This window comes from Leptonychotes weddellii, chromosome 14 (assembly GCF_054177405.1).
Source record: "Leptonychotes weddellii isolate Sample4059 chromosome 14, ASM5417740v2, whole genome shotgun sequence".
Lineage (NCBI taxonomy): Eukaryota > Metazoa > Chordata > Mammalia > Carnivora > Phocidae > Leptonychotes > Leptonychotes weddellii.
Window position 1 is genome coordinate 50,903,129 of NC_138382.1, and position 12,155 is coordinate 50,915,283.

At 51.8% G+C, this 12,155-nt stretch overlaps 1 protein-coding gene across 1 annotated transcript; it reads left to right on the top strand.

The window, feature by feature from the left end:
* Window positions 1-458: 458 nt before the first annotated feature.
* FOXE1 (forkhead box E1) lies at window positions 459-3,079 on the top strand. The gene has a single exon (XM_081802640.1). It carries the CDS (start codon window positions 459-461, stop codon window positions 1,572-1,574), a length of 1,116 nt encoding a protein of 371 aa, XP_081658766.1. The 3' UTR covers window positions 1,575-3,079.
* Window positions 3,080-12,155: the final 9,076 nt, after the last annotated feature.

Here is a 12,155-nt window from a genome sequence, read left to right on the forward strand (position 1 = left end):
TCTGGGCGCACGACCTCGACGGTTAGCCTCAGATCAGCGGGAAGCACAGACCAGCTGCGGGCGCCCCAGCCCCAGGACCGCTTCCTCGACCGTCTGGCACCAGCGCGCAAAGGGCCCTTCAGCCCGCGACCGGGACCTAGTCCCGGTCCCAACAGCGCTGCCGGCGCCTGGCCTCGAGCTCCAGAACACGAGCAGAGCCGTCGGTGGGCGGGACACTCCTGAGCCTCTGTCTGCACTGAGCCAGCCCGGAAACCGAGGGCAGCAAGCCTCCGGAGCACCCCTGCTGGGGAAGCTGTGCTCCGAGTGCCAGCCCGCGAGGACTCCCAGAGCTCTCCGCAGTGGGGCCCAGCGCCCGCTCCCTTGGCCCTGCAGCCCAGCCCCACGGCCTTCCAAGCCCGCTCCCGCCCCTCGACAGCAGCGGGCGGCGGGGACACCCCGGGACGCGGGACGGCTGCGCCATGACGGCTGAGAGCCGGCCGCCGCCGCCGCAGACGGAGGCGCTGGCGGCCGTGAAGGAGGAGCGCGGTGAGGCTGGGCCCGGGGTCCCGGCGGAGGCCGCGGGTCGCGGCGCGGGCGGGCGTCGGCGGAAGCGCCCCCTGCAGCGCGGAAAGCCACCCTACAGCTACATTGCGCTCATTGCCATGGCCATCGCGCACGCGCCGGAGCGCCGCCTCACGCTGGGCGGCATCTACAAGTTCATTACGGAGCGTTTCCCCTTCTACCGCGACAACCCCAAAAAGTGGCAGAACAGCATCCGCCACAATCTGACGCTAAACGACTGCTTCCTCAAGATCCCGCGCGAGGCCGGCCGCCCAGGCAAGGGCAACTACTGGGCGCTCGACCCCAACGCCGAGGACATGTTCGAGAGCGGCAGCTTCTTGCGCCGCCGCAAGCGCTTCAAGCGCTCGGACCTCTCCACTTACCCAGCCTACATGCACGACGCGGCCGCCGCCGCCGCCGCTGCCGCCGCCGCCGCCGCCGCCGCCGCCATCTTCCCGGGCGCGGTGCCCGCTGCCCGCCCGCCTTACCCGGGCGCCGTCTACGCAGGCTATGCCCCGCCGTCGCTCGCCCCGCCGCCCCCGGTCTACTACCCCGCTGCGTCGCCAGGACCGTGCCGGGTCTTCGGCCTGGTGCCTGAGAGGCCGCTCAGTCCTGAACTGGGCCCCGCGCCGTCGGGGCCCGCGGGTTCCTGCGCCTTTGCCTCGGGCGGCGCTTCCGCCGCCTCCACCGGCTACCAGCCTGCCGGCTGCGCTGGGACCCGACCTGCCAACCCCTCCGCCTATGCGGCCGCCTACGCGGGCCCGGATGGCGCGTACCCGCAAGGGGCGGGCAGTGCCCTCTTTGCGGCGGCTGGCCGGTTGGCGGGGCCCGCGTCGCCCTCCGCGGGTGGCAGCAGTGGGGGCGTCGAAGCCGCAGTGGACTTCTATGGGCGCACATCGCCCGGCCAGTTCGGAGCTCTGGGGCCCTGCTATAATCCTGGTGGGCAGCTCGGAGGGGGCAGTGGAGGCACCTACCATGCTCGCCACGCGACTGCCTATCCTGGCGGTGTGGATCGATATGTGTCCGCCATGTGAACCCAGCATACAGTCGAAAATTCCTAGATACCTCGGCTGTCCAGATGAACTGAGTTTCCCCGAGACCTGAGAACAGAACTGGAGAGAGGATTGAGAGCCACGTGGAAGGGACCGGTGCACCACATACACACCCGGTTCGCTTTGGAAGCGGGAGGAGGTGGGGAGGGGCTGCGGTGGCCCACGGACTGGGACAAAGGACCCTCAAGGCGAAGCTCCAAAGGACATGCGTTTCCGACATTCCATGGGGAGGGTCCTTGGCGATAATGGGGGCGCAGCGTAGTGCCCACAGAGTCTAGGATCCACATTGTGGGGAATCACGCCTTCACTCTTCCCTGAATTGGAAGAAACTCTGGCCTTTTTACACGGTTCTGCCTCTTGTGCCTTTGATTAGGTTACTACAACAAACGGCTCCAATAGCACCTTCCTTAAGGTGCGGAGAATGAGTTTGCAAAAGAAGTAGCCTCCCTCCTTTAACAAACACCAAAACAAAATGGGGGAAATCTCTCTGCTCCGTTTGACCTGGGGCTGGTTTTCCCTGCCTCTGAGAACTGCAGACCTGGCTCTTAGGCTGGACCGTGAGTGCCTCAGCTCTAGTGTGACCTAGTCTCATCGCCCACACTCCCCGTTTCCCCATGTGTTAGACAAGAGGGCTGCAGGATTCGACTCCCATGTGATCTTTAAGGGCCCCATCGTCCTAGATGCCGCCCTGCATATTTGGCAGCATCGGTGGGCCACCCAGGGCCTAACCCTATTCCCAAGAACAGAGCTCATGGCAAGCGCCTAACCTAAAGTCTCTGGATTGGTTCCAGGCAGCAATTATATTATAATTTCTTGAATCTTTTGAGCATAATGTGCTGATCATTTGGTAACTGTTACTGCTAGGTCATAAATTTGGTTTTCCAATGAGGCAGGTAAAAATAAATTTGTCCACTGGCCACTGTTTCTTTTCATTAAGCAACCCTGGACCAAATTGGCAAACTAAAATTCAAAGAGACCACAGGACTCAGGGAATCCCCTTGGTGACAGCTTTTAGTTGGTGGAGCTAGCTCTTCCACCCCTGGCACCCTCTGCCTTGTGAAAAGGAAAGAGAAAAAATAATTGGGACTGTCAGTGAAGTAAGCTTTAGAAAGAAACTGGATTTTTCACTTTGTTTTGTATCCATTTGTAAGCATCAAGCTGACCAAAATCAGAGAAAGTCCAACCACTTTCCCACTGTTCTCTTGAGAGATCTTGTAAGTTTTTATTCTGGAGTGAACATTTCCAGTGTTAAATACTCCAGAGGCGCGGTGTGCAGCTTTCAGATAAACCCGAGGGTTCTGACGAACTGTTTTAATAAAAATCTTTGATCAAGTGAGTTCTGGCAAGAGAAACTCAGCCCCTTTCTGTGTAGTTAACTTGCTAGGGAAGGGGTGGGGGTTGTGTGAGAAAGAAGACTGAAAACCATTCGTAATTTTTGTTTTTAATTTTGGGAATTGCTCTATCTTGTTCACAAAGACATGTGAATGTGATTCCGTCCAGACGGGTATTTGTCTAAATCAGTACTGTCCAATAGAAACGCAATGCAAACTACATGTGTAATTTAAAATTTTCCAGTAGCCATATTAATAAAATAAAAAAACAGTTGAGATTAATATATTGTATTTAACCCGATATATCCAAACTATCACTTGAACATATAATCAGTATATAAATTGTGGAGATATTTTACTTTTTTTATACTAAATCTCCCAAATCTGGAGTGCATTTACACTTGCAGCTCATCTAAATTTGGACTAGCCACATGCCAAGTGCTCAGTAGCAGTTTGTGGCTGATGGCTACTGTATTGGACTCTACAGGTCTAGATGCTGGTCCTTCCTGACTTCAGTGATGGTAAATGACCATTTGGAGGCAGGAGGCAGCTGGAGCGCTGACCTTGCTGCCAGTGGGTCCAGGTTCCAGCCTGAACCTTGCAAAAGTCTAGGTGTTGGGCCTCTCTAATCTCCATATGGACCCTCGCAGGTATGAAATTCAAAGGTCCTCCATGTGCAGCTCGACAGTCTGGCTCTCCCAGCCCAGAAGTCAAGATGCTTTGCCTAGTTGGCAGTAGCCAGAATATTGAGAGCCCTCCACCCAGGAGTTTTGTCCTTGGCTGGCAAGAGCCCAGCTGTGGTATTTGGGCTGGGGTAGGGTGGTCTATATGCCCAGTTAGTGCAGGAGTTGACCCTTTGTTTTTTTAGTTACCAAGACCAGTGCTTTGGCCATTAACCTTAAGTCCCTTTTTCTCCACTGTCCAATTTGTTAATGGGAATTTGTGACCCCCACCTGAGAGAGTCCTCCTTAAGTTAAAGGAGACAAGAGAGATGAAAAGCGCTTTGTGAATTATAAAGTGCTGGGTACAGGAGGGAGGAGAGGCTTTAATTTTTAAAGCGCCACCATATCCCGAAGCCTCCTGGAGCGTCGCGGTATAGCTCCGGGAGCGAGAAAGATGGGGTGGGAAAGTGAATGCGTCTTCTCCCCCCTTCCGCCCTTTGTCAACTAGGACATCAGGTGAGATTATGCCCGAGAAGAGGGTTTGGCGATAATGGGGGAGGACACCGGGAGCAGGGAACTGGGTGTGTGCAGCCGGAGCCAGCCGGGAGAGACTGGGAGACGCGCAAGGGTTGGTTGGGATCAAGGGGTTGAAGACAGAGCGTCAGCGCTTCTCCGCCTCTCGTGGGCCTCGGACACCGAAGCTCGAGCGCCACCCGGCCTGCCTGGAACGGACGCTGCGCAGATGGGGTCGCGGGCAGACCCTGCAGTCCGCGGGACTCTAGATCTTGAGAACATTTCACTGCAGCGTCTTGGAACATTCCAACTCTAAGAATCCCCAAGCCGTGCAACAGAACCTCCCTGTTCCCCCATCTGGGGGCTCAGAAACGGGAGGTGCGTTTCTCTTTTTCTTCTTCCTATTGTGAAATTAGAAAAATCGTTTGCCATTCTCTGGGCCCTGCACTCCCAGCGTCGTGTGCAGGCGCCCCTGGGCTGTGGGTAATTAGATGCGTTCTTCCCTAATTGCCCAAGGCTCATTAGAATTCGCCCCAGAGCTGTAACATTTATTTTCTTTCAAATTAACTTTGCTTGCAATTAAGCTTAGGAAACCAGCAACAAAAGCAGACTTGGCCTGAGGTCGTTTACTACGAAAACGGATTAGGGAAACTTTTCCCCCAGTTTAAGGGGAAAGATTCCCGCGGCCAGTGTTTGGGGGAAGTGTCCCGACACAGAGGCGAAGGGGAGCAGGAAGCTGCTAGCGGTGGTTGTGGGTGGTAACCGGCTTTGGCCTTCTTCCCCATCTCCGTGATTCGTGTGCCCAGAGGAGTAAGAGTAACATCGTTGAAATAAATTCGGGATAGTTTAAGCTGAATTACACACCCATGACATGAAGCTGATGTATTGTTACAGTTTACCCAGCACAGTTCATAAACAAAATCTCATTTACTAAAAACTTTGTGAGAATTTTCTTTTATTAAATGTTTTTATTACAAAAATTGGTACATCTTCATTGTAAAAGAAAAAACAAACAAACAAACAAAAAACAAGTTAGAAAGAAAAAAATCAAAGGAATCCATGGTTTGCCCAGAAAAAGCACACCAAACACCTCAATGAGTATCTTCTAGTTTTCCTTTTTATTTTTCCTATACAGGAGGCCTAAGTATCAACTTTTGCACTGAAAGGCTGTGAGATCTTGAACAAGTTCCTTCCTGCACTGAGTAGGCCTCATTTTTACCATCTACAAAACTAGGTGGCAGGTCCCTTTTACTCTCACATTCTTGAACTTCTCTGTTCTGGGTCACTTGGGTCACTTCTGGGTCACTTGAATCCCCGATGCAAGGGCCAGGATGCGCTCCCCATCTTTTTTTTTCTCCCCCATTTTTGTTGTCTAACAAAAGAGACTGAAGACTTGCAACTGCAAGTGTGGGCCATAGACCAGCTGCATGGACATCCCCTGGGAGCTCACTACAAATGCAGAATCTCAGGCCCTACCCGAGATCTTTGGACCAGAACCTGCATTTCAGCAAGACCCTCAGGTGATTCATATGCCCTAGGCAAAGAGGGAGAAATTTAGAGAAATGAGAAAAATGTGTTATGTTGTCGCAATCAGAGACCCCAGAGTAACTTCCAGGAGCCTCCAGATCCCAGAGTAACTTCCAGGAGTCAGGTTTCTGACCAAGAGCCCCAACCAGTGATACAGGGCTACTTTGAGGCTCTGGCTGCTCAGAGGAGAGGGCTGGGCTGCGAGGGGGGAAGGCGGGGGTGCAGCACTTCATCTCACTTCATCTCCTCCCTGGGGTGTACTTTCCGAGTCTTGGAATCTAGCTCTAGAACCCTACAGTGCGTCTCACCTCATGTCCCCAGCCTTATGGGTGAACTGTGACATGGCATTCAATGAGGGTATACCTGAAAGCATCTTGAAAGCTGGGGTGCCAGAGCCAGGGAAGGAACCCAGGCTCCTGACTCCTAGCTGAGGCACTTTGGAGATCTTGGGTTCTGGTCTCTATACCCTCCCTAAGCAGCAGTCATTGCCCAAGTATAGAATAAACTTGGCCTCTGTTCCCTCAGCTCCAGCCCCAAATCTGGGGGTAGTTGGGAGTTTAGGAGAAAAAGAATGCTCTCTTCTTGGGACACAGCAGCCAGCAGGAAGGAGCCCCCATCTCTGAGTCTGTCCTGGCCAAGGGATCCTCTAGTAGAGCTTCTAAGTGTCCCTTGGACAGCCTAAGATCCTGGACACTCTAATGAATCCTGTCCTGCCTCAAATACACACCTTTCAGGAGAATTTGGTTTCCATGCTCATTTTGTTCCTGAGAAGAGCTGACTCCTGGTAACTAAGGAAAAAATGTCCCTGATGAAAAGCAGTTCAGACAGAGGGCATGTCCCATGAAGAATGGGGCTGGATGGAGCCCAGGATCATATACCAACTCAATGGGAGAACCAGGACTCTCACCTCAATGCTCACAGGCGTTCTCAATAAGAGGAATACCGTGAGTGTATGTAGAGCTTCTAGAGAGCTAAAGAAAGAGCACATGACTTACCCAAGCTCTCAGAGCTGTAAGTGTCCAAGCAGGACTAGAACCTATGCCTCCCCCAAGGGGGATAGCATTTCATTATCATCTTAATAAAAGGCAATGTGGAGATGGAAGTAATCAGATGGGGGTGTGACAAAGGTGGGAGCTAGGGGTTGGGGTGGACTGCACCTCGGCAGTCCACTGTTAGGGCCTCCACTGGATGAACTGGTAAACTGGGTTGGCATGGGTTAAATACATAGCTTAGAACTACCTAGAGGGAAAGCAGTGTGGCTGGTGCTTCTCAGCCTAAACTGAGCAGTGAACTAAATCAAAAACTGAACTGAAGAAAAAATGGTGCGGACAGGTAGGGCAAGGGAGGATAGGAGTTCCTTTATCAAGTTTGGTGTCTGGTCTGTCCCTGCCCTCTCTCTGGCATCTTCTCTCCCCAGCTGAGGCCAAAGCTGGCCTTTGCAGAGCTCCTGGAATGGCCTTTGTTACTCCACCTCAGGACAGGATGACTGCTCCCTACGGAGCTCCCTGAGCCCCTCTGCCAGGCCCACAACCCCTCTTCTGAGCTGAGGCTCAGATTTCCAGCTCAGCCCAGAGTTAACCAGGTGCAGAAGCACGTAGGCTGGGAGGCCCAGGGATCAACTGTCAGCCCCTCCCAAGGTGAGGAAGAGATTGGGAAGCCAGAATCAGGGTGGATCTCAGTCCTGGTGTAGAGCACCAGCTTATCTTGCTATCTGAGAACCTGGAGCGGCTTCTCCCAGGAGTGTGGGCAGAGCCAAGCCTCATGGTTTTTCAGGCACGGAGGCACTCAGCAATCGAGATAAAGTGTGAGAACCACAGCCTCATAGGGCCTAACTCTCCCTCTACCCTCCCCAGCAGCCAGCCAGGGCCTCCGCATGGGCGTTCCTGCCTCTTCCCCTCCATTCTGCCCCCACCACCAGCTTCACTTCCTGAAGCCAAACTTTAGTCCTTTGGGAAAAGGCTCTTGACGTCCACAGCAGAAAGCCCAAACTCCTCACCTGGCACTCAGGACCCTCCATGATACCTATGCCAACCCCTTTCCCAGCCTCTCCTCCAATAGCTACCCTTCCTGCACCTCTAGGCTCCAGCCAACCCACCCATTGCTGTTCCCCAGACACCCCTCTGTGTTCCTATCATCATGAATTTGTTCTGACCACTACCTCTTAATCTCATGCTACCTCAGGACTTCTAAGGCCACCAACCCAGTAGGAGCCTCTGTCCTCTCTCTCCTCAATTATAGTACCAGCCTCCCGACAGGGCTCCCTGCTCCCTCCACTGCTCCCCTCAGACACTCCCCTGCCAGCAGCCAGTGTGTGCCCCAGATCAAACAGCCACAGATCAGCTCACTCTCTCACAGAGGTCCAGACCTCAGGACCAGGGAGGGGCTGAGAGCAGAAGCATGGCATGTCCATGAGCAGTCCTGTGAAGGGTCTCTTACACCAGGGGAACATTAGGTTTAATACGAGCAGTCAAGTGGAACATGTTGAAAACAACCACACAGCAGAAACTCTGGAGAGAAATACAACAGTACACCTTCTTTCTGCCATATTCAAGAAAGTGTACCAGACACAGCTAGTCATCTACCCAGCAAACTTCCCCCTTCTTTGCTCATAAGACTCTGATTTTGTCCAGGTTTCAGTTGGTCATGTGTTTTCAGGGAAGTCTTACTACTTGGAGTACCCATGGGTTCAGTGTGGATTTGTCTACAGTAACCATGGTGATAATTCCATCACTCTTGCCAGGAATTACTTAGAAATGGCCACAGGATACTTTCCAAGCCAATGAGATACCCAGAAAAGTGTACTGAGGGCTTCTGAGGAACATTTCTTTGTTCTGAGAAAGAGACAGGGAAGAGAAACAGTCCTTTTCTTTCTCAGACTATTGTTTGAACGTGACGCCTGGAAGTGCGGTCACCACTTTGGACCCGGAGGGTGCCAGCCCATGAGAACAAATTAACCTGCTGAGGACAGAGGAGCAGAAAGATGGGAAGAACCTCCGTGCCTGATGACATTACTGAGCTGCTGAAAGAACCTATGCTGAAATGAGTTATTATAGCTTTGGGTGCCTATTGAGATAACAAATGTCCTCCAAGTTTAAGCTGCTTTTCCTTGGGCTTTCTGTTACTTGCAGCCAGATGCATCCTAACGGATACAGAGGGTGACCCTTATGAGTCAGGGGGAAAAACTGATTCTCAGTTTATTCCCTTTGAGATTTCCTTTGCTATTCTTATAAGCTTGCAGCTGAAAGGTTGTCTAGTTCCATCCTCATTTTATAGAAGGAGAAACCAAGGATGAAGGAAGGTCACTTTCTGTGGTTGCCCAGTGAGCTAACATCTTAGACCCTGTCCGAGGCTCTCTCATGCCATCGCCGTTCCCCAGCTCCAAGTGACTGGGCAGTGGCAGAGCTGACTGTTTCTAACCCTGACATTATGGAAGAGTGGCTGTGTTCAGGGTGTACCAAGCACTTCCACACGTTATCCCTTTGGATCCTCACAACTGCCCCACGAAGCAGCAGGTTTCAGCTGCATTTTTTCAGATGAGGCAACTGAGGTCCAAGAAGAGAAAACAAGCTCAAGGTCATGTGACCCTCTGTATGGGAGAGACTCAAGCCACGTCTACAGCAAAATGAATCAGATGTCTGAGGATTTTTCCTCCTGGGATGTGGGAATCGGGAGACTTGCCTGTTGGTTTTGACTGGAGCTCCAGGGAAATCCTGTCTCTCTGGGCCTCTGAGTGGGGTAGATCCTCCACACGCCCCTGGCTTATCTCTACAGGGTGTGTTCGGCTTAAAGACAATGTCTGTGAAGTGTGTGGATCTGGTTGCTTCAGATTCTACAAGGTAGGACGGTTAGTGCTAAAGACGAAGGGGACCGGCTCTTGCTTAGAATGTGCCCTACCATGGCAGACAGACATGGTACCCTCCCAGCTCCAGCCACCAGTGGTCCCACCAAGGCGCAGCCTGCAGGATCAGGCCCGTAGTTTACAGAACACCTGGGAGAGGCTGTGGGCAGCTGGGTAATTTCCAAATTAACTGTAGGAGAAACCTAACAAAACAATCTACAGGCTAAGCGTCCTGGGAGTGCTGCCGTGAGACTGACAGCCTGGAATCCAGCAAGTACAATGCTGCCCAACCACAGACAGGAGGGCCCTTCCTCCTTGGGGGGAGGAGGGCTGACTTCCTTCCAACAGGGGCCCGTCTGGGCCTGCAGCCGGGCCGATAGGAGAGCAAAACCCCAGACCTGAAACAGTCTTTCCACCCAAATCCCAAACTACAATGAACATAAACAGCTTTCCCAAAACATTACTGCAAGGTAGACTGGCCCCGTAAGTTTGATGTCCTGGCAGAAACCTCGCTTCTTAGCAAGGGGTTTTTAGGTCTCATTTTGAAAATTTTCTCCTGAATTCATCCTCAGGAAACCCGGGCTGCCTCCAATGCCCCCTTTACATTATACACACATGCATGAAACGAACCTGGAGTCTACGGTGTATTATTAATAACAGTCAAATCTTACCAACGTTTGGTACTTTCCTGCTTTCTGAGAGGCTGCCTGCTTTTGTCAGAAGAGTTCCGGCTCAAGTCCTGGCTCCAGCACCTAGGTAAGTCTCAGCCTCATCTTCCCTAGCAATAAAATGGACACAACACTACCTTCCTTCTCCAATACCAATGACAATGGCTCATATTCGGTGAGCTCCGTGTCAGGCACTGTTTGGTGCTTTCTAGTCTCCACAGCTCCCCTGGTAGATACTGACTACGAACTAGAAAATAGGGGGAGCAGGGTTTGAAGCCAGGCAGTCAGGCACCACAGCTTCTAAGAGATAACACTTTGCATCATAAGGCTCCTGGTTCTGAGAGAGGCACTACACTAGAAGTCAAAAGACTCGTGGCCTCACCCATCCATAGCCACCAACTTTGTGTGTGATCTTGGGCGAGTCTCTTGTCTTCAATAGTCTCATCTATACACTGGGTAGATGTGTGTGGCTGGGAGCAATCAGATGGCCTCCTGTGTCTTTTTAGCATAACATTTGGTTGAGTCTGAGTCCCCCTCTCCTGAATATGAAATGAGGATGGGAGTGCATAATGTGAAAGTTTTTGATAATTGTAGTGTGATAGTTTATTTCCAAGGCCTTCCGTGTCATTATTTCATAAAGCCCTCAAAGCAACCCCCGAGTGAGTGAGATGCAGGAGGTTTTACTGCACTTGTTTTTATAGCATGAAGAACTGAAGCCCAAAGAGAAGGCATGGGAAGGTAGGGTGGATCCCACTAGACTTGTGACCTGGTGCTCTTGCAGTTATACTATGAATTTTTGCAAATGAATGGATACCCCAGAGCATTACTGGCCCTGGTATAATGCTGTGCCTGGCATTATGCCTTGCCTGCAGTGATTGTTCACAGTATGCAGACCTAAGAACGTGGCTTGGTAGCAAGGAGGAGGAAAGTTAACCCCCACCTTGGTACTCAGCCTGGGTCTAGAGGGGCTTAGGGCTAGTACCTACCCAGATCTGGGCCCAATATTATAGGTTGCTCAGACCCAGGGTGCCCATGGATAGCCTGAATACCCAAGCCCTTGCCCTCTGTCCGCAACTTACTATATTCACCTTCCAGATGGAGTACCAATGGCTATCTCAGGCATCATGTGTCTCATGCTCCATCCGTCCCTCCTACCTGCTCCATATAGTCGCACAGTGTGATGGCAGCTTCTGACAAGGCTCCTAAAGATCCCCTAGCCTAGTATTCACAGCCTGTGTAGTTTCCACCCGCCCCCGTAAGTGTGGGTTGGACCTAGTGGCTTGATTCTAATGAACAGGATACAGCAAAAATCATAGGGGGTCCCTTTCATTAGGTCACAAAAGGTTGTGACTTCTGTCTTGCTAGCACTCCCTCTCTTGTTTACTCTAATGAAGCAAACGGCCATGTTTAAATGCTGGATGGAGAGGCCCAGATAGTAAGGAACTAAGGAACTTATGAGGAACTTAGACTTTAGTCCATAAGTAAAGAACTAATCCTGCCAGCAAACAAGTGAGTGAGCTAGGAAGTGGATCCTTCTTAGTCAAACCTTGAGACAACTGCAGGCTTGTAAGTGATCCTGAAGAAGAGGGCCAGAGAAACTGTGAGATGATAAATATAACTGGGTTTTTTTGAAGATTTTATTTATTTATTTGAGAGAGAGAGAGCACAAGCAGGGGGAGGGTCGGGGGAGAGAGCAAGCAGACTCCCTGCTGAGTGGGGAACCCCACGTGGGGCTCAATCCCAGGACCCTTCGATCATGATCTGAGCCTAAGGCAGACGCTTAACCAACTGAGCCATCCAGGTGCCCTGATAAATGTAATTGTTTTAAGCCACTAAGTTTTGGGGTAATTTGTTATGCAGCACTAGATAACTGATACATGTGAAGTGATGTGGCCATGAACCAAGGAATACCAGCAGGCTCTAGAAGTTAGAAGAGACAAATAATGGATTCTCCCTCAGAGCCTCCAGAAGGAATCAGCCCTGCCAACACCTTGATTTTAGCCCAGTGAAACTGATTTGGGAAT